General features: G+C 34.4%; 1 protein-coding gene across 1 annotated transcript; it reads left to right on the top strand.

The window, feature by feature from the left end:
- The first annotated feature begins 6,181 nt into the window (after nucleotides 1-6,181).
- Nucleotides 6,182-13,843, top strand: LOC136201016 (uncharacterized). The gene is made up of 11 exons (XM_065991543.1): nucleotides 6,182-6,297; nucleotides 7,808-9,955; nucleotides 10,061-10,196; nucleotides 10,306-10,394; nucleotides 10,546-10,790; nucleotides 11,567-11,653; nucleotides 11,760-11,859; nucleotides 12,284-12,491; nucleotides 12,579-12,708; nucleotides 13,398-13,452; nucleotides 13,531-13,843. The coding sequence occupies exons 1-11, from the start codon at nucleotides 6,229-6,231 to the stop codon at nucleotides 13,711-13,713; spliced, it is 3,450 nt and encodes a 1,149-aa protein (XP_065847615.1). The 5' UTR covers nucleotides 6,182-6,228; the 3' UTR covers nucleotides 13,714-13,843.
- The last annotated feature ends 1,206 nt before the right edge of the window (nucleotides 13,844-15,049 follow it).

Below are 15,049 nucleotides of genomic sequence, written 5' to 3'. Positions count from 1 at the left end.
ACTGATTCCAATTTACCACTTCATCCTTTCGATATTATTCTTTGTGTGTGACCAATCAAGTTCTTGCTGCAAGTCATTTAAGGCGGAATTGGATAGAAAATTAACTTATTAATTTCTATCTATTAATTTTATCCGAATTAATCAAACTAAATATATAACAGAGTGAGTGCCCCGACTTAAGAAAAAAGTATATAACTCTCCTAAAGCCATAAGAAGTCAAAATTGATAATTACTGTTTACCTTTCAATGTATAGTATATGTCTCTTTACTTGCTTAGGTTGAATTAACTCAGAATAGATAGGTTAAGTAAAATCTTCATTTCACCCTTTAACATATCACCTTGTAAGGGTTTAGTGTAATTCTACCGCAAGAGGTCTAGTATATATCTCTCATCTATCAAGAGTGATGAATGCCCAATCTATCACTTAACTATCCTATAATTACTTCATGTGATACCTGGTCTCTGCCCAAGGCACACTCTAATGGATCATGTTGGATAACAAAGTGTGAGCACAAACTTTTTCCGACTCTTATGATGAGACTATATTACCCATGCACCATTATTGTAGGTGAACTTCACGTCACACGTACAAGATCATGAGTTGGAATCTGAGCCACGTCATGGGTAAAAAATCATATTTTCCTTAGGTTGCCATCGGTCGGCTACAATCATTGATGGTTGGCTACAACCTGTTACTAGTAACAACTATTCCTTTATTCTCAAACTTAAAACAACTTAAAAATGGTTAAAACTATCTTCTGTGCCACGTCAATAGCCGATGGCTACAGATATGGCCGGTCGGCGATGGGCGTAGCCGACTGGCTATGAGTGCGGTTCACAATTAAAAGAGAGAAAGAAATAAAAAGAACGTATGGAGAATAGAAGTAGAAGATGGTTCAAGAAGAAGTGAATGGGGATATTTTATTCAAAGTTACATCCATAAACCGGAGGGAAACCCAATGGGTGACATGTTAATAATGGATAACCTACCCCTAGGGTATTCTTGGGAGAAGATAGAAAGGTAATAATGGAATTTACAAAAACAGCAGATGATAGAGAGTTCCCAAAAAAGAGAAAATAACCCCATTTGGATGAAGGTGTGCTCCCCATGTGGCAAAAAATGGGTTTCGTAAACTTCTAGGGCTGTTATCGAGCATACAAGAGATCCAAAAGAGTAAGGACAAAGCCTTAAAGAACTTCACATAAGGAGTACTAAAGAGGGGAGACATCTAATATCATCTCATAAAAGAACCTGAAAGAAACACGTGTCCTTGGTAGTTATACCTTTTGCATAAAGCTCCTTCATTGGTTCACATGTTATTTTTCTTTCAGGTTCTTTTATGAGATGATATCAGATGTCTCCCCTCTTTAGTACTCTTTATATGAAGTTCTTTAAGGCTTTGTCCTCACTCTTTTGGATCTCTTATATGCTCGATAACAGCCCTAGAAGTTTACGAAGCCCAATTTTTGCCACATGGGGAGCGCACCTTCAGCCAAAAAGGGTTATTTTCCCTTCCTTGGGAACTCTCTATCATCTTTCGTTTTCGTAAATGCCATTATTACCTTTCTATCTTCTCCCAAGAATACCCTAGGGGTAGGTTATCCATTATTACCATGTCGTTCGTTGGGTTTTCTTCCGGTTTATGGATGTAACTTTGAAGAAAATCTCCCCATTCACTTCTTCTTGAAACTATCTTTTGTGCCACGTCAGTAGCCGATGGCTACAGACATCGCCGGTCGGCAACGGGTGTAGCCGGCCGGCTACGAGTGTGCAAAAGTGCATATACACGTGGCCAATCAAGCATTGCCATATAGAAACATATTTAGTCATAAGGTTCCCTTCACTTATCTCTATAGATAGTCATCTTAAAGAGCATAAGGTACATAACCAATTATAGTTCACTATGCTTTAGTCATTATACTTTCTATCAGTATCGTCAGTGAATTAAGCATCGATGAAGGGACGCCAGATTCCGATCTCTCTCTGACAGTTTGATGAATCTCATCTCATGTGTAATGGAAGTTGTCTACCAAAGCTCACACTGTAGATTGGATGACATCGGTGAGTAAGTCTGGTTTAAATTCTACGATTCGAAAGCATGAAAATGATTCCATACGACAATTTGTATATGGTGAGTAAAAAGGAAATTGAAGTGTCAAATATAGAAGACGAAAAAAGAAAAAAAATTTAGTAATTTAATATGGGAAGGACGAGAGAAAATACATAAATAAAAAAATTAGATAAAAAGGGAAAATATGAAATTGTATATTGATGTGTAGTTAATTTCATTAATGGTTCCTCAAAGTCTCAATTTCTCTTTGCTCTTGATATTTAACTGATATGCTGTTAGTATGTGAAATCAATGGCTTATTAAAGGATTAAGGTGCAAAAAAAATACTCGTAACTTTGATAGTTGTTAAATATATATTAGTGTTTAACTATATTTAAGCATATGTTTTAATATATTAGTTAGCAGTTATAATGATTAGTTGTTGGTTAATAGATTTATTAGTTATGTGGATAGTATATATACGTATTAGTTAGTTATACGAACTTCACTAATTATGTATTCATCGAAGCAAAGTTCAATTTGAGTTTCTTTCTCTCGTTTTTTTTCTTCATCTTATCAAGAATAGCCAAGAGTAATTATATGGTGTCATTTTATCCCTAACATTGACAAATTAAGTCAATTTAAAAAATAATTCGCCAAAATGTCTTCTCGGTAATGATTTTTTTTATCGCTATTGCACATGTACGCCATGTTATCATTCATTAGTAACTGAACACAAATATATGTATATGCGTGAAGAAAATAAAAAATTTATACATGTGTACAAGTTGGAGAAAAAAATAAAAAATCCAAACATTTATCGAATTTAAAAATATTAATATATATCTAATTATATTATGAAATTATAAAAAATGTAAAATCTTTTTTTAGAACCAACTTATTTTCAATTGATGCGGAATACGGAAAAAGGATATGTGTATTTTTAATGATGTTTAAAATTCACTAAACTTACCAACGTTAGAAGAGCCGGCTGATTTTGGTCGTGTCAGCACCTGCCGTCACTCCTGGGATTCAGCTCCTAGTTTCTGTTCATTGCTTATTCGTGATAATGCAATAGAACGTACTTTATTTCGTTTCACTTAATTTTCATTATTCGTTATTCCTTTATTTTTTCTTCGTTCTTTGAATATATTCGGATTCAATATTCTGTCCCCAACTTTTAATAAAATAAAAAAAAGAGCCAGCTGTAAGAAAGTTGGCATAGGCGATCGCCCACGGCCTTCAATCCAAAATATATTTCAATTACAATAATTTTTAAGATTTCAATTATTATGTTTATAAATAATTATTAACTCCTATACATAGTAATCATATATAGAAAATAAGAATGTAGACAACGAAATGGAATCTAAAAAATCGACAATAATAACACAAAATGGACCTCCGAAACTTATTCCACAATTTATTTTTTAACAATAAAGGTAAAGTAAAAAAAAATCGTGATTTACCCAATTAACAAACACAGTTCTGCGGTGTGAAAACTTGGTAGCACAATTGCAACTTGTATTTAAAGGATTTGTGAGATCCTATATATGAAGTAGTTTATAAAGTTAGACTTTTTAATTTCTTCCAATCACTCTATTTTGGGATAAATATTCACGATAACAATTTTTGACGGAATGCTTGAGTTTGCATAGCGAACAAACTACATATCCTTGCTTACAAGTTTTTAAACCACACAACTTTCCGAAAAGGTCAAATCATACCATCTCTTTTTATATTATACTCTAACAATAATATGGTTGTTAACGGTTTGTCCACCAGATTGATCCAAAAGCATGAATTTTCACATGCACTTTAATGAGCAAGTGAATTTGCTCATTCACCGTTAGATATAGGCTTATTAAATCTATGGTTAATTATAAATAACTACCTTGTGGTTTGGCTGATTTGCGATGTGGTACATGTGGTATTTTGTTTTTTGCAAACACAACCTTATGGTTGCAAAATTTTACATGTTTTTTTTACTTTGCCAAATTTGGCCGATAACGACTTCGAAATGAAAATTTTCAAGAATTAAACTTGTTTGGTATCATATTTACTATGAAACCATATTCTTAATTTTTCAAAATCATCATTTTTGGAGTTTTCTCTCTCCAAACATTATCTTTCTCTCTCATAAAAAACAACACCTAAATGACCTCAAACCTAAAAAGTTGAAGAATTAAAGTTGCTTAAAATATCATTTAGCTCTTGAAAATTTTCATTTCGAAGTCATTATCGGTTAAATTTGGTAAAGTAAAAAAAACATGTAAAATTTTGCAACCATAGGCTTGTGTTTGCAAAAAAAATACCACAGGTACCACATCGCAAATCGGCCAAACCACAGGATAGTTATTTGTAATTAACCCTTAAATCCAAGCCTCATGATACTTTAAATCTCCACCTTAGGATTCTAATAAGCCTAGATCTAACGGTGAATGAGCAAATTCTACCTGCTCATTAAGGTGCATGTGATCAATACTGGATCCAAAAGTTTGATCCTTATTCAAATTTTTTATTCAGTAAAAATTAATAAGTTTGATCCTTATTTGAATTTTTTATTCAAATAAAAAATTAATTATATTTTAATTTATAAAAAGTAATAGAGTTATAAAAATTAATAATCTATGACCTTTAAAATGCTGGAGCTGCCTCCTAGTTAGAGATAGAATTACTTTTGACGACCAATATTACAATTAAAATTTTACTATTTTAAACCTTACGAGTAGGGACGGCAATAGGTATCTGACACTATCCGATTCTAATGGGATTATCCGTACCTTGTATAAAAGGATATGAGACGGGTATAGGCTCAAAAACAATACTCGTGACATGTATGAGAATAACCCTCCGTGCACCAATTAATCGGCACCCGCTATATTTTCACTTTCATCCGTTCTCTTTAACCACTAAGCCAATCTATTTTTATTAATTAAGGTTGATTTAGAATTTTAACCAATCTATTTTTTTTATTCAAAAAAAAATACTTGTTTACAAATGAATTATTTATAGATGGTTTATTAAATTTATATTTTGTTAAATTTGTAATTTTTTTATTTTACGTATTGATTCTTAACCTATAAGGAACTCGCGATTTAAATAGGACGAATATGAAAGTCACGAAGTATACCTATTAGGATAATAAGACGGATACAAGTAATTAAAAAATAAACGGATAAAAATTTAGAATTAACACTACTTACAGATACCCTGCCATTTACCATCCCTAATTACGAAATTTTTCGCTATCAATATTAAAAATATTTTTTACGTCTTATCGTTAAAACGTCTCAACAACAACAACAACAACAAAGTATTAGTCCCGAAATGATTCGGGATCGGCTAACATGAACCATCATATAAAATCGTGAAATCAAGTCGTGTCAGCAACACAAATTCTCTCCCTCCACTATGTCCTATCCACTAACATATTTTCCTCAATCCCCAATAAACTCATATCACTCTCGATCACTCTCCTCCAAGTTTGCTTAGGTCTTCCCCTACCCCTCACCACGACATCCCTTTGCCACTCTTCAGTCCTCCTAACCGGCGCATCAAGCGCTCTTTGTCTTACATGGCCAAACTACCTTAATCGGTTTTCCCCCATTTTATTCTCAATAGATGTAACCCCTACTTTTGTCCTAATTATTTCATTACTCACCCGATCCTTTCTCGTATGACCACACATCCATCTCCACTCTTCTTTATAATAATAATAATATTATAAAAAGAGTATTATTATTATTATTTATTTTTGGTTTATTTGTTTTATTAAGAGTGTTTAAATTTGTTTTATTAAAAAAAGATTTTTTTTTTTTTAAATCTAACCACCACATTTCAAACATGCAGAGAACCTTCTCTTGTTTTTTTGTAAATTAAAAACTAAACTAAATAAATCTGAAAAGGCATCATTTCTGTTTATTTCCTTTTTTCCTTTGCCTTTTTAAAGAAATAGCTGTTGCTTTCCTTACTTGCTAGGGCTGTTTTGGTCATTTCACATATTTTGCTTGAGGTCTATCATATGCATGTGTTTTCAAGAGCGTAACGAAACATTCTTCCAATTTTCTCTTCAGTCAGCCAAACACTCCTTCAATTCAGAACGCTGAACTTCGAATTTCTCAGTCCGAACCACAACTGTCCGAACCAGAACGCCGGAGTTTGAATTTCTCAGTCATGACATTGCCGGAAAGTTGCTGCTCTCTTCCTCAACGAAAGCGATTTAGTATTTATGACAGAGTTGAGGTATTTTTTTTCTTTGATTTTCATTTTGAATTCCGGTTTCATTGATGTTTTTCGTTTTGATTTCCGTAATTGCATTCCATTCTAGTTTTCATATACTCTGTAACTTCTGTTCAGTAGCTGCTACTTTGATGATTACGGTTAGGATTTTGATGGTTGGGGATAAAACTGATATTTGATAAGTTTTAATTTGTTAATTTGAATTCCAGATTCAGTGATTTTTTCCGTTTTAATTTGAATTCCGGTTTCATTCATGTTTTTGGTTTTAATTGTTATTTTGAATTCCGGATTCATTGATGTTTTTCGTTTTAATGGTTATATCGAATTCCGGATTCATTGATGTTTTTGGTTTTAATGGTTATTTTGAATAACGGTTTCATTGATGTTTTTAGTTTTAATGGTTATATTGAATTCCGGATTCATTGATGTTTTTCGATTTAATGGTTATTTTGAATTCCAGTTTCATTGATGTCTATGTTGCACACTTCGAGTCGGTATCGTTTCATGTGTCCGTGTCGATTTTGTGTCCGTGTCTATTTTCATTTCTAGGCTATTTTAGGAAGGTTGTATTTTAGAAATAACGTTTCACGTGTCGGTTTCCGTGGACATACCTGTTTCCGTGTTCGTTTCCGTGTCCGTGTCCGTGCAACATAGATTGATGTTTTTGGTTTTAATGGTTTTTGCGTTTTTATTGGTTATACAAAGTTGGCTACCTGCGTTTCGTGTCGGTGTCCGTGTCTATTTTCGTTTCTAGGCTATTTTATGAAGGTTATATGTACCGTGTTCGTTTCTATGTCGGTGTCCATCTTCATTTCTAGGCTATTTTATGAAGGTTATGTTTTAGAAATAACGTTTCTCGTGTTCATTTCCATGTCTGTGTCCATTTTCATTTCTAGACTATTTTATGAAGGTTATGTTTTTAGAAATAACATTCTCCGTGTCCGTTTCCGTGTACATACCTGTTTCCGTGTCAGTGCAACATAGATTGATATTTTTGGTTTTAACGTTTTTTGCGTTTTATTGGTTATACAGAATTGGCTACATGTGCTTCGTGTCCGTATTCGTGTCCATTTTCGTTTCTAGGCTATTTTATGAAGGTTATGTTTTAGAAATAATGTTTCCCATATTCGTTTCTGTGTCCATTTCATTTCTAGGCTATTTTATGAAGGTTATGTTTTAGAAATAACTTTTCCCTCTGTTTGTTTCCGTGTTTGTTTCCGTGTCCGTGTCCATTTTTGTGTCTAGGCTATTTTAGAAATAACCTTTTCCGTGTCCCTTCCCGTGTCCATACCTCTTTCCGTGTCTGTGTCAGTGTCAGTATCAGTGTCCCCGTTCAACATAGATTGATGTTTTTGGTTTTAATGCTTTTTGCGTTTTATTGGTTACAAAGTTGCGTTTTATTGGTTATTTGAACTTTTCATTGGTTATACAAAGAAAGTATGTGAGCCAAGTGCTCCAAATTCAGTTACAGGAGTAAAAAATGATAAATTGCTAAATTTTCAAACTAATGCAGGTAAGGAGTGAAAAAGAAGGGTTACTGGGCTCCTGGCACAGTGGAGTTGTTATCGAAACTCAATTACTCGACTCCGAAATGGAATACGTGATTAAATATGATCACATGCTTGTTGAGGACCAATCTGATTATATTGAAGAAACTTTGAGGGTTACTGAGACTGAAGTTTGTAATCTCCGTGGGCGTATTAGGCCAATTCCGCCTCCCGTTAACATCGTAAATGGGGATATCTGTTATGGAAGGTGTGTGGAAGTTCATCATAACGACGGTTGGTGGGAAGGTGTGATTTTTGACCACGAAAATGGTTCTGAAAGAAATGTGTTTTTTCCTGAGTTGACGGATGAAATGAAGACTCCGGTTGCTAATATGAGGATTAGTCAAGATTGGAACGATGTCAATGGGTCTTGGAAGAAACGTGGAACATGGTTTTTCCTTGAATCGCTTGAGCACTTCAATGGGAATTGTTTTCATTTTAAGTCAAAGGAATTCTGGTTGGATTTAAGACAGAAAGAAAAATTTAAGAAACTTGGTGACTGGACTTCCGATGATAAACAATTCTGGAACGATTTGGTGTTTGAGACAGTAGGTGATAAACTTAAACATGTTATGGGTCGTATTTCAGATCTAACACACCTTCCAGAGTTACAAGGGTTGGTAGAGTCTGCTAATTTTATTAATGTGCAGAAACGTCAACCAGGTGTATCTGTCTGTCAAGAAGCAGTAAGTGTTTTGCCTCAGGATTTATCAGTTGTACCTCGTAAGCAGAATGAGAAACATGATACTCATTCATCAGAGAAGGTGGGAGTTTTTTCTAGTTCAGGTGGCAATAATATAAATGGAGAGTTCATGACTTCGAAAAACAAGAAAAACAAGTGGCTACCTGCTGGCTCGGATATAGTTCCTGGACCTGAATTTTGCCCAGCTGCTATTGTTAAATATTTACAGAGAGGTAAGAACCATAAAACTTTTATAGTTGATGTTAGAAAACATCTTTTACATCTAGGTTGGAAAATCGACTACTTCAAACAAGAAAAGGCTAGATTACGATACACTTCTCCTGATGGGAAAGTGTACTATTCTATTCGTCAAGTCTGTTTGATTTTGAATGAAGATGCAGAAACAATTGCTCCGATCACTCAAGATGAGAATGGAAGTCCATTAAGTAGCCCCGATGATTCACCATCCCCTCTTTCTGAGGAGCCACCAGAGGATCAGGTTTTTGCCGTTTCTTCTGATTCTGATACTGATATAGTTTCTGTCGAACCCGAACACTGCCCAGAAGCAGCTGTACAGTGGTACACAAGGTCACAAAGCATCGGTAATAGAGGGAGAGGTTATAAGGAAATGACATTGAGAGCAAGGAAGCACCTTTCAGCTGTGGGATGGCAGTTCAAGCGAATTCTCGATTCTGGCAATCGTGTTTTCCGCTATATTTCACCGGAAGGGAAAGTTTATAATTCACTTCGGTTGGCCTGCAGAGCTTCTACTGGAACGCGGGAGGCAGTGAGCAAGGTTCAGGCAGATGCAGCCTGTCAGGAAAGTCCTTTGAGAATATTGCAGTCCAACAATTCTTCAGCAGCTCAAAAATCAAAAGACGGAATTGGAAAAATCAGCCGGAAAAGAAAGGAAAGATCACAATCATCATCTTTACGAAATAATAGAATAGGCACTCGTAAAGAAAGTGTTCGTGGAACAAGAAAAAGAGTGAAGCAGGCTGCAGTTCCTAATCCGTCATTTCAGAAGCCTCTAACAGTCCTGTCATGGTTGATAGACAATAATATTGTCTTACCAAGAGCAAAAGTACATTTCAATATCGGAAGCAAGACCAATTCAACTGCTGGAGGTCGTATAACTCGAGAGGGAATCAAGTGCAATTGCTGTTCTGAGGTTTATACTCTTAAAGGCTTTAAGTTTCATATCAGTGGCAACTACGACTGTCCGGCTGCCAACATATGTTTGGAAGATGGACGCTCTTTGTTAGATTGCCAGAAGAAACTTATACACAAAGAGATGGAAAATTTTGTTGTAGAACCGCGTTTAGATATAAAATTAAACGATGATATATGTTCAGTTTGTCAATATGGCGGGGATCTTTTATTATGTGATGGGTGTCCTTCATCATTCCATAAAAGTTGCATCGGTTTGGTGGTAAGTCATATATTTCGTATTCAATTTTACGAGTTGTATGTTTGATATATAATGTTTGACAACTTCCGTTCCTTCTACATTAATTATCTTTTTGTGCTTCTATAGGATACTCCGAAAGAAAAACAGTGGTTCTGCCCGTCATGCTGTTGTAAAATTTGTGGCCATAATAAACTGGAAAGAGACACTGAATTTTCTATCAAAAATGATGATGTTCTCAACTGTACTCAGTGCGAGCAAAAATGTTGGTGAACTTAATATGCTTTTGGTCTATCTTGCAAGTTGCAACAATCTAATTTACTTCACTAATTGTTTGAATTGTCTTTTACACGCCTTATGTCTATTTGGTACAGATCATACTTGGTGCATCCGGAATAAGGGAGACCCCTGCTTAAAAACGATTCCAAGTGAATATTGGTTTTGTACCAAAAAGTGCAAAGAGGTAACTACCATTGTTCTGATATAGTATTCGTTTTCCGTATACATTAAGAGGATTTTCTCCACAATTATGCATCCAATTAAAATGTTACGGTATTTTAAAATATTACATCACCCGCGCATTGATAATTTTCTGTCGGGATAAAATATTGCAGATCTTTTTGGGTCTGAACGAGCTTCTAGGAAAACCAATTGCAGTGGGTTCAAGCAACCTTACTTGGACATTGTCGAAACCGAATCACCGGGACAGTCGTAAGTTTGATGCTTTTAATGATGAGGCCTGGATTGAGAACTACAGCAGACTCAATATGGCAGTGGACATGATGCATGAATGCTTTGAGCGTGTTGAAGACCCTTACACCAAGAGAGATCTTCTTAAGGATGTTGTTTTCAATAGAAGGTAAGAATATAAATAGTTTTGTTGTAACATTGTGAACTTTATTCGTTATGTTAACGTAGTCACTAATTACCTATGAAGTACCGACACGGGTGAAAGTATATTCTTTATTAAGTTTGGATGTATATAGTCCTGCTAAGATTCGTTCAGTTGAACTTGAATCATCATAGCTCTTTCAGATTAAAAAAAGTAATCTCATACAAGTGAATTTTTATGGGTTAATTACAAGTTGATGCCCTGTGGTTACACGAATCTACATATGAGTACCTGTGGTAACTTTCTTTATAAAAGCAACTCTGTTGTTTGCAAAATTTTGCATTTTTTTTTACTTTGTTAACTTTCTCTCTCATCAAAAAAACAACAATAAAGTTGCTTAAAATATCATTTAACTCTTGAAAATTTTCATTTCGAGGTTGTTATGATGATAAAGTGAACCCAAATGCAAAATTTTGCAAACCACGTTATTGACTTTGCAAAAAAAATATCACAGGTACCCATCTATAAAACAGCGAAACCACATAAAATTTCTATATAATTAATCCAATTTTTATTGAATGATAATGTTAAAGCTTTCTTTCAGTATGGTATGTTAGTGGATATCATGGTTTTCTGGATCTGTATAATTAGAAACAAATTTAGCTGTTGAAACTTTTGTCATACCATTTCTTTATTTCCTGTTATAATTTATTTGTTTGCTTTTAAATCTTTGGAATATGACTTGCTTTTCAAGTACTAGAGAATGGGGCCAAGTTTAATTCTTGTTACTTCAACTTTTGCAGGGCAGAGCTCAAACGTCTGCATTTTGAAGGATTTTATACGATAACTCTGCAGAAAGATGATGAATTTATTTCCGTGGCTGCTATTAGGTAGAGAAAAATTAAACCGGAGCAAAATCAAGGATCTATTGACCTTCTTTGCTTTTGCATTTGCTGAATGATATGATAATAACCAAATGTTCTTTTCTTGTTTAAGGGTCTACGGGGCGAAGGTGGCAGAATTACCACTCGTGGGTACTAGATCTCAGTACCGTCGACGTGGGATGTGTCGCATGCTAATGAATGTACTGGAAGAGGTACCTTTTTGTTTGAGTTGGGTTGAGTTGAAATGGCCTCTAATAGAGATTTAAAATATAAAGAGTAAATAATTTATTAGTCCCCTCCTTTTTACCTAACATACTGTTTAGTCCCCGTATTTTGAAAAACACATTTTAAGATCCCTATCTTTTATCAATATTAACTCTTTGGTCTTCTTGTCTATTTTTTTTCTAGGTTTTTAACCGTTATATTTGGTTAAAAATCTAAAAAAACTAAGTAGAAGAACCAAATGATTAATATTGACAAAAAGATAGGGACCTTATAATGTATTTTTCAAAATAGGAGGACTAAGTGGTATGTTAAATAAAAAGAAAGGGACTAATAAATTATTTACCCAAATATAAATTCCCCAAACAGATTAGCATCATTGAACTGATTTCTTTTATATTTTGTTTTCTTCAGAAGCTCAGGGAATTAGGAATTGAGAGACTCGTTTTGCCTGCTGTTTATTCCATGTTGAATACATGGATTGGTTCATTTGGTTTTTCCAAACTGATGGATCCCGAGAAATTACAATTACTAGACCACACGTTCTTGAATTTTCAGGAAACTGTCATGTGTCGCAAGCAACTGATGAAAATCCTTTCTGCTGAACCATGCCCATCAAAAGGTCTATTTTTAGTAAAATTACATTGTAAAGTGGTTAATAAATCAACTGTTCTATTGAACATCTATCGGACATGTTTCTGTTTTGTAGAAATACCACCGAAACTCGACAATTCTGCAGTTGCAAGTGATGATAGTATTAGTTCTGGAACTTCGGAGCAAATTCAGATCGGAACTTCGGAGCAAATTCAGGCTGGAACTTCGGAGCAAGGTCAAGCAATGTATGTGTTGTCTCTCTCTTAAATTCCCAAATAGGAAAGATCTTAATTTAAAATTTTCAAGTAAATTAGTTAGTTTGCATAGAATTAGTAAGATTCATTTTTAAGTAATGTTATTAGCTGTAATATAGTCTTTCCATATATGACGAAAATTATTTATCCTAGTGTACTTGAATTAATTACATTAGAGCTTACAAAAATTGGGATTTCAACTGCAGTGCAATCCTTGCTAGTTAATGTGCACAAATACCCTTAACGTTTATAGCCAGAAGCAGTTTTACCCATAAAAATCTAAAATGATTCAATTTTACCTCTAACATCGGCAGTCAAGAGCAATTTTCCCCCCTAATGTTGTCAAGTCGGGTCAATTTGAGAAATAATTTCAATTTTCTCTTTAAACTTTCGCTGTGTTCAAAGGTCGCTGCATCTTTTGCGATTCTAGTAGTTCGACAGTTATCTAGTCTATGCTCTAGTTTGTTGCTTGTGGCTAGGGTAAGATGTCATAATTATGTTATGTGCATCTATATATTCCGCGTGATAACATTGAGCTTGCTTAAGCACAACTGTGACGAAATCCCACTGAACTGAACTGAACTAACCTGAACCTCAGACAAAAGAGTTCTTATATTTATGTTCTTATCTTGTTTTAATTATAAATTTTTTCCTAGTACTAACCTTTTTTAATCTACCAGTGTTACTGCAGTAAACAGTAGACTTCACCTTGAACCTATTGAGCTCGTAATTATGGTATCTTTCGTTTATATTTACTCTCTAGTTCTTGTATACTTCTTAATTCATTATCTGATTAGTGTTTATTATCAACAGTTGAAAGGCGAATTAAAACATTATGCGGACAAACTTAAAATAGATTCCTCAATTGACAAATCCAGTGGAAAGAAAGAATCGACAGAGAATAACACTGGTAATGATAATATAGAAATCAGTGAAGACTCTTCCGAGCTTAGTGGAAAATTGAGGTATTATAAAAGGAGGAGATTGGTTCTATGATAATATTGTCTCAAACATTGTTTATGTTTAATAAAAAATAATTTAATTATTATATAAATGTGTTTTTTGAACTTCCGCCATGGAAGATATCTGTAATGTAAATAGTTCATCCAAAATTGACATGAAATGAAATTGATGTGGCTTAATCTAGAGGCGGTAAAAATATACACAATTTGATTACATGACATGAAATTGATATGTAATATTAGTGTATGGGTTTAGCTTATTAAATAATGTATCATTTTTGGGTTAGACACAAAATTGATACGGAGGTTTAGGATTGACATGCTTATTCGAAAATGACACGAAATAAAAATTACAATTGTTACTTCCAAACACGATTCGAACCTTCTATATTGTTACCAGTGGCAAAGCTAGTCCAGGGTTCCGGGTCCCCCGGCCGCTGACGTAAAACCTGTTTTGTAGTGCATTCATAATATTTTAAGATTGTTGGATTGGTTAAGAGGCATGTTTTGTTGTAAAAGGTCACGGGTTCAAACCCTTTACTATGTTTATTATTAATTATTTTGGCTTTTATTTATCTATTGATTTTTTTCACTGCATAACTATAACTATGTTAGACTTCAGGACCCGTCTGTCCATTGGAGACAGCGGGTCACGGATCCACCTATTTCTCAATTTATTCACGATCAACTTCATCCAGACGAAGCTAAATACTTTGAACCTAAAGTCAAAACTAATGTTCGAGGACAACCGAAGGGGAATTTATCAACCAAACGTCTGCCGAGTGCGTGGAAGTACCGTGAAAGTCGTCGTGGACGTGGACATGCTCGGTCTTCCAATTTGTCTCGGAGTCGTGGGCGTAGCTTTTCATCATCCGTCCAGAATATCCGCTCAACTGGTAATATTTACTATTATTTTTACTATTATTTTTATAAAATTAAATGTTTATTAACTCTAAAATTATATTATTGCAGGTACCGATGGGACTGCAGGTCATATTTCAGAATACATAAATTCAGACAAAATTGTTGAAATAATTAAACCGTATATTGAATCATATCTCGATGTCAAAGACGATGGTAACTGCGGGTTTCGTGTTGTGGCGGATCGAGTATATGGCAATCAAGACAGTTGGCATAAAGTAAGAATGAGTGTAGCAAATGAAATTTTTGCTAAACGTATACTATACAAGCCAATTTACTTTGACGGGATTGATGCGGCAATCGAGCGGATTTCTTGGAATGGTAATCATTGTACAATAGCACATTGGTTGTCAGCTTGGCAAGACTTGTATCCGATTGCTTCGTTATATAATGCGGCTATATTTGTTTTCGGATACAAGAGTGGACAGAGCTTAATTGCATGTGCTACT

Source organism: Euphorbia lathyris, chromosome 7, assembly GCF_963576675.1.
Source record: "Euphorbia lathyris chromosome 7, ddEupLath1.1, whole genome shotgun sequence".
In the NCBI taxonomy this organism is placed as follows: domain Eukaryota; kingdom Viridiplantae; phylum Streptophyta; class Magnoliopsida; order Malpighiales; family Euphorbiaceae; genus Euphorbia; species Euphorbia lathyris.
The sequence above is the reverse complement of the archived record's forward strand: the minus strand, read 5'-3'. Positions and strand labels throughout refer to the sequence as shown.

Excerpts from the sequence above, each read along its gene's own strand:
- LOC136201016 (XM_065991543.1), top strand. The coding sequence starts at position 6,229 with ATGACATTGCCGGAAAGTTGCTGCTCTCTTCCTCAACGAAAGCGATTT. Across the intron at positions 10,197-10,305 it reads TACTCAGTGCGAGCAAAAAT|ATCATACTTGGTGCATCCGG; the intron begins GTTGGTGAACTT and ends TATTTGGTACAG. Across the intron at positions 11,654-11,759 it reads ATTTCCGTGGCTGCTATTAG|GGTCTACGGGGCGAAGGTGG; the intron begins GTAGAGAAAAAT and ends TTCTTGTTTAAG.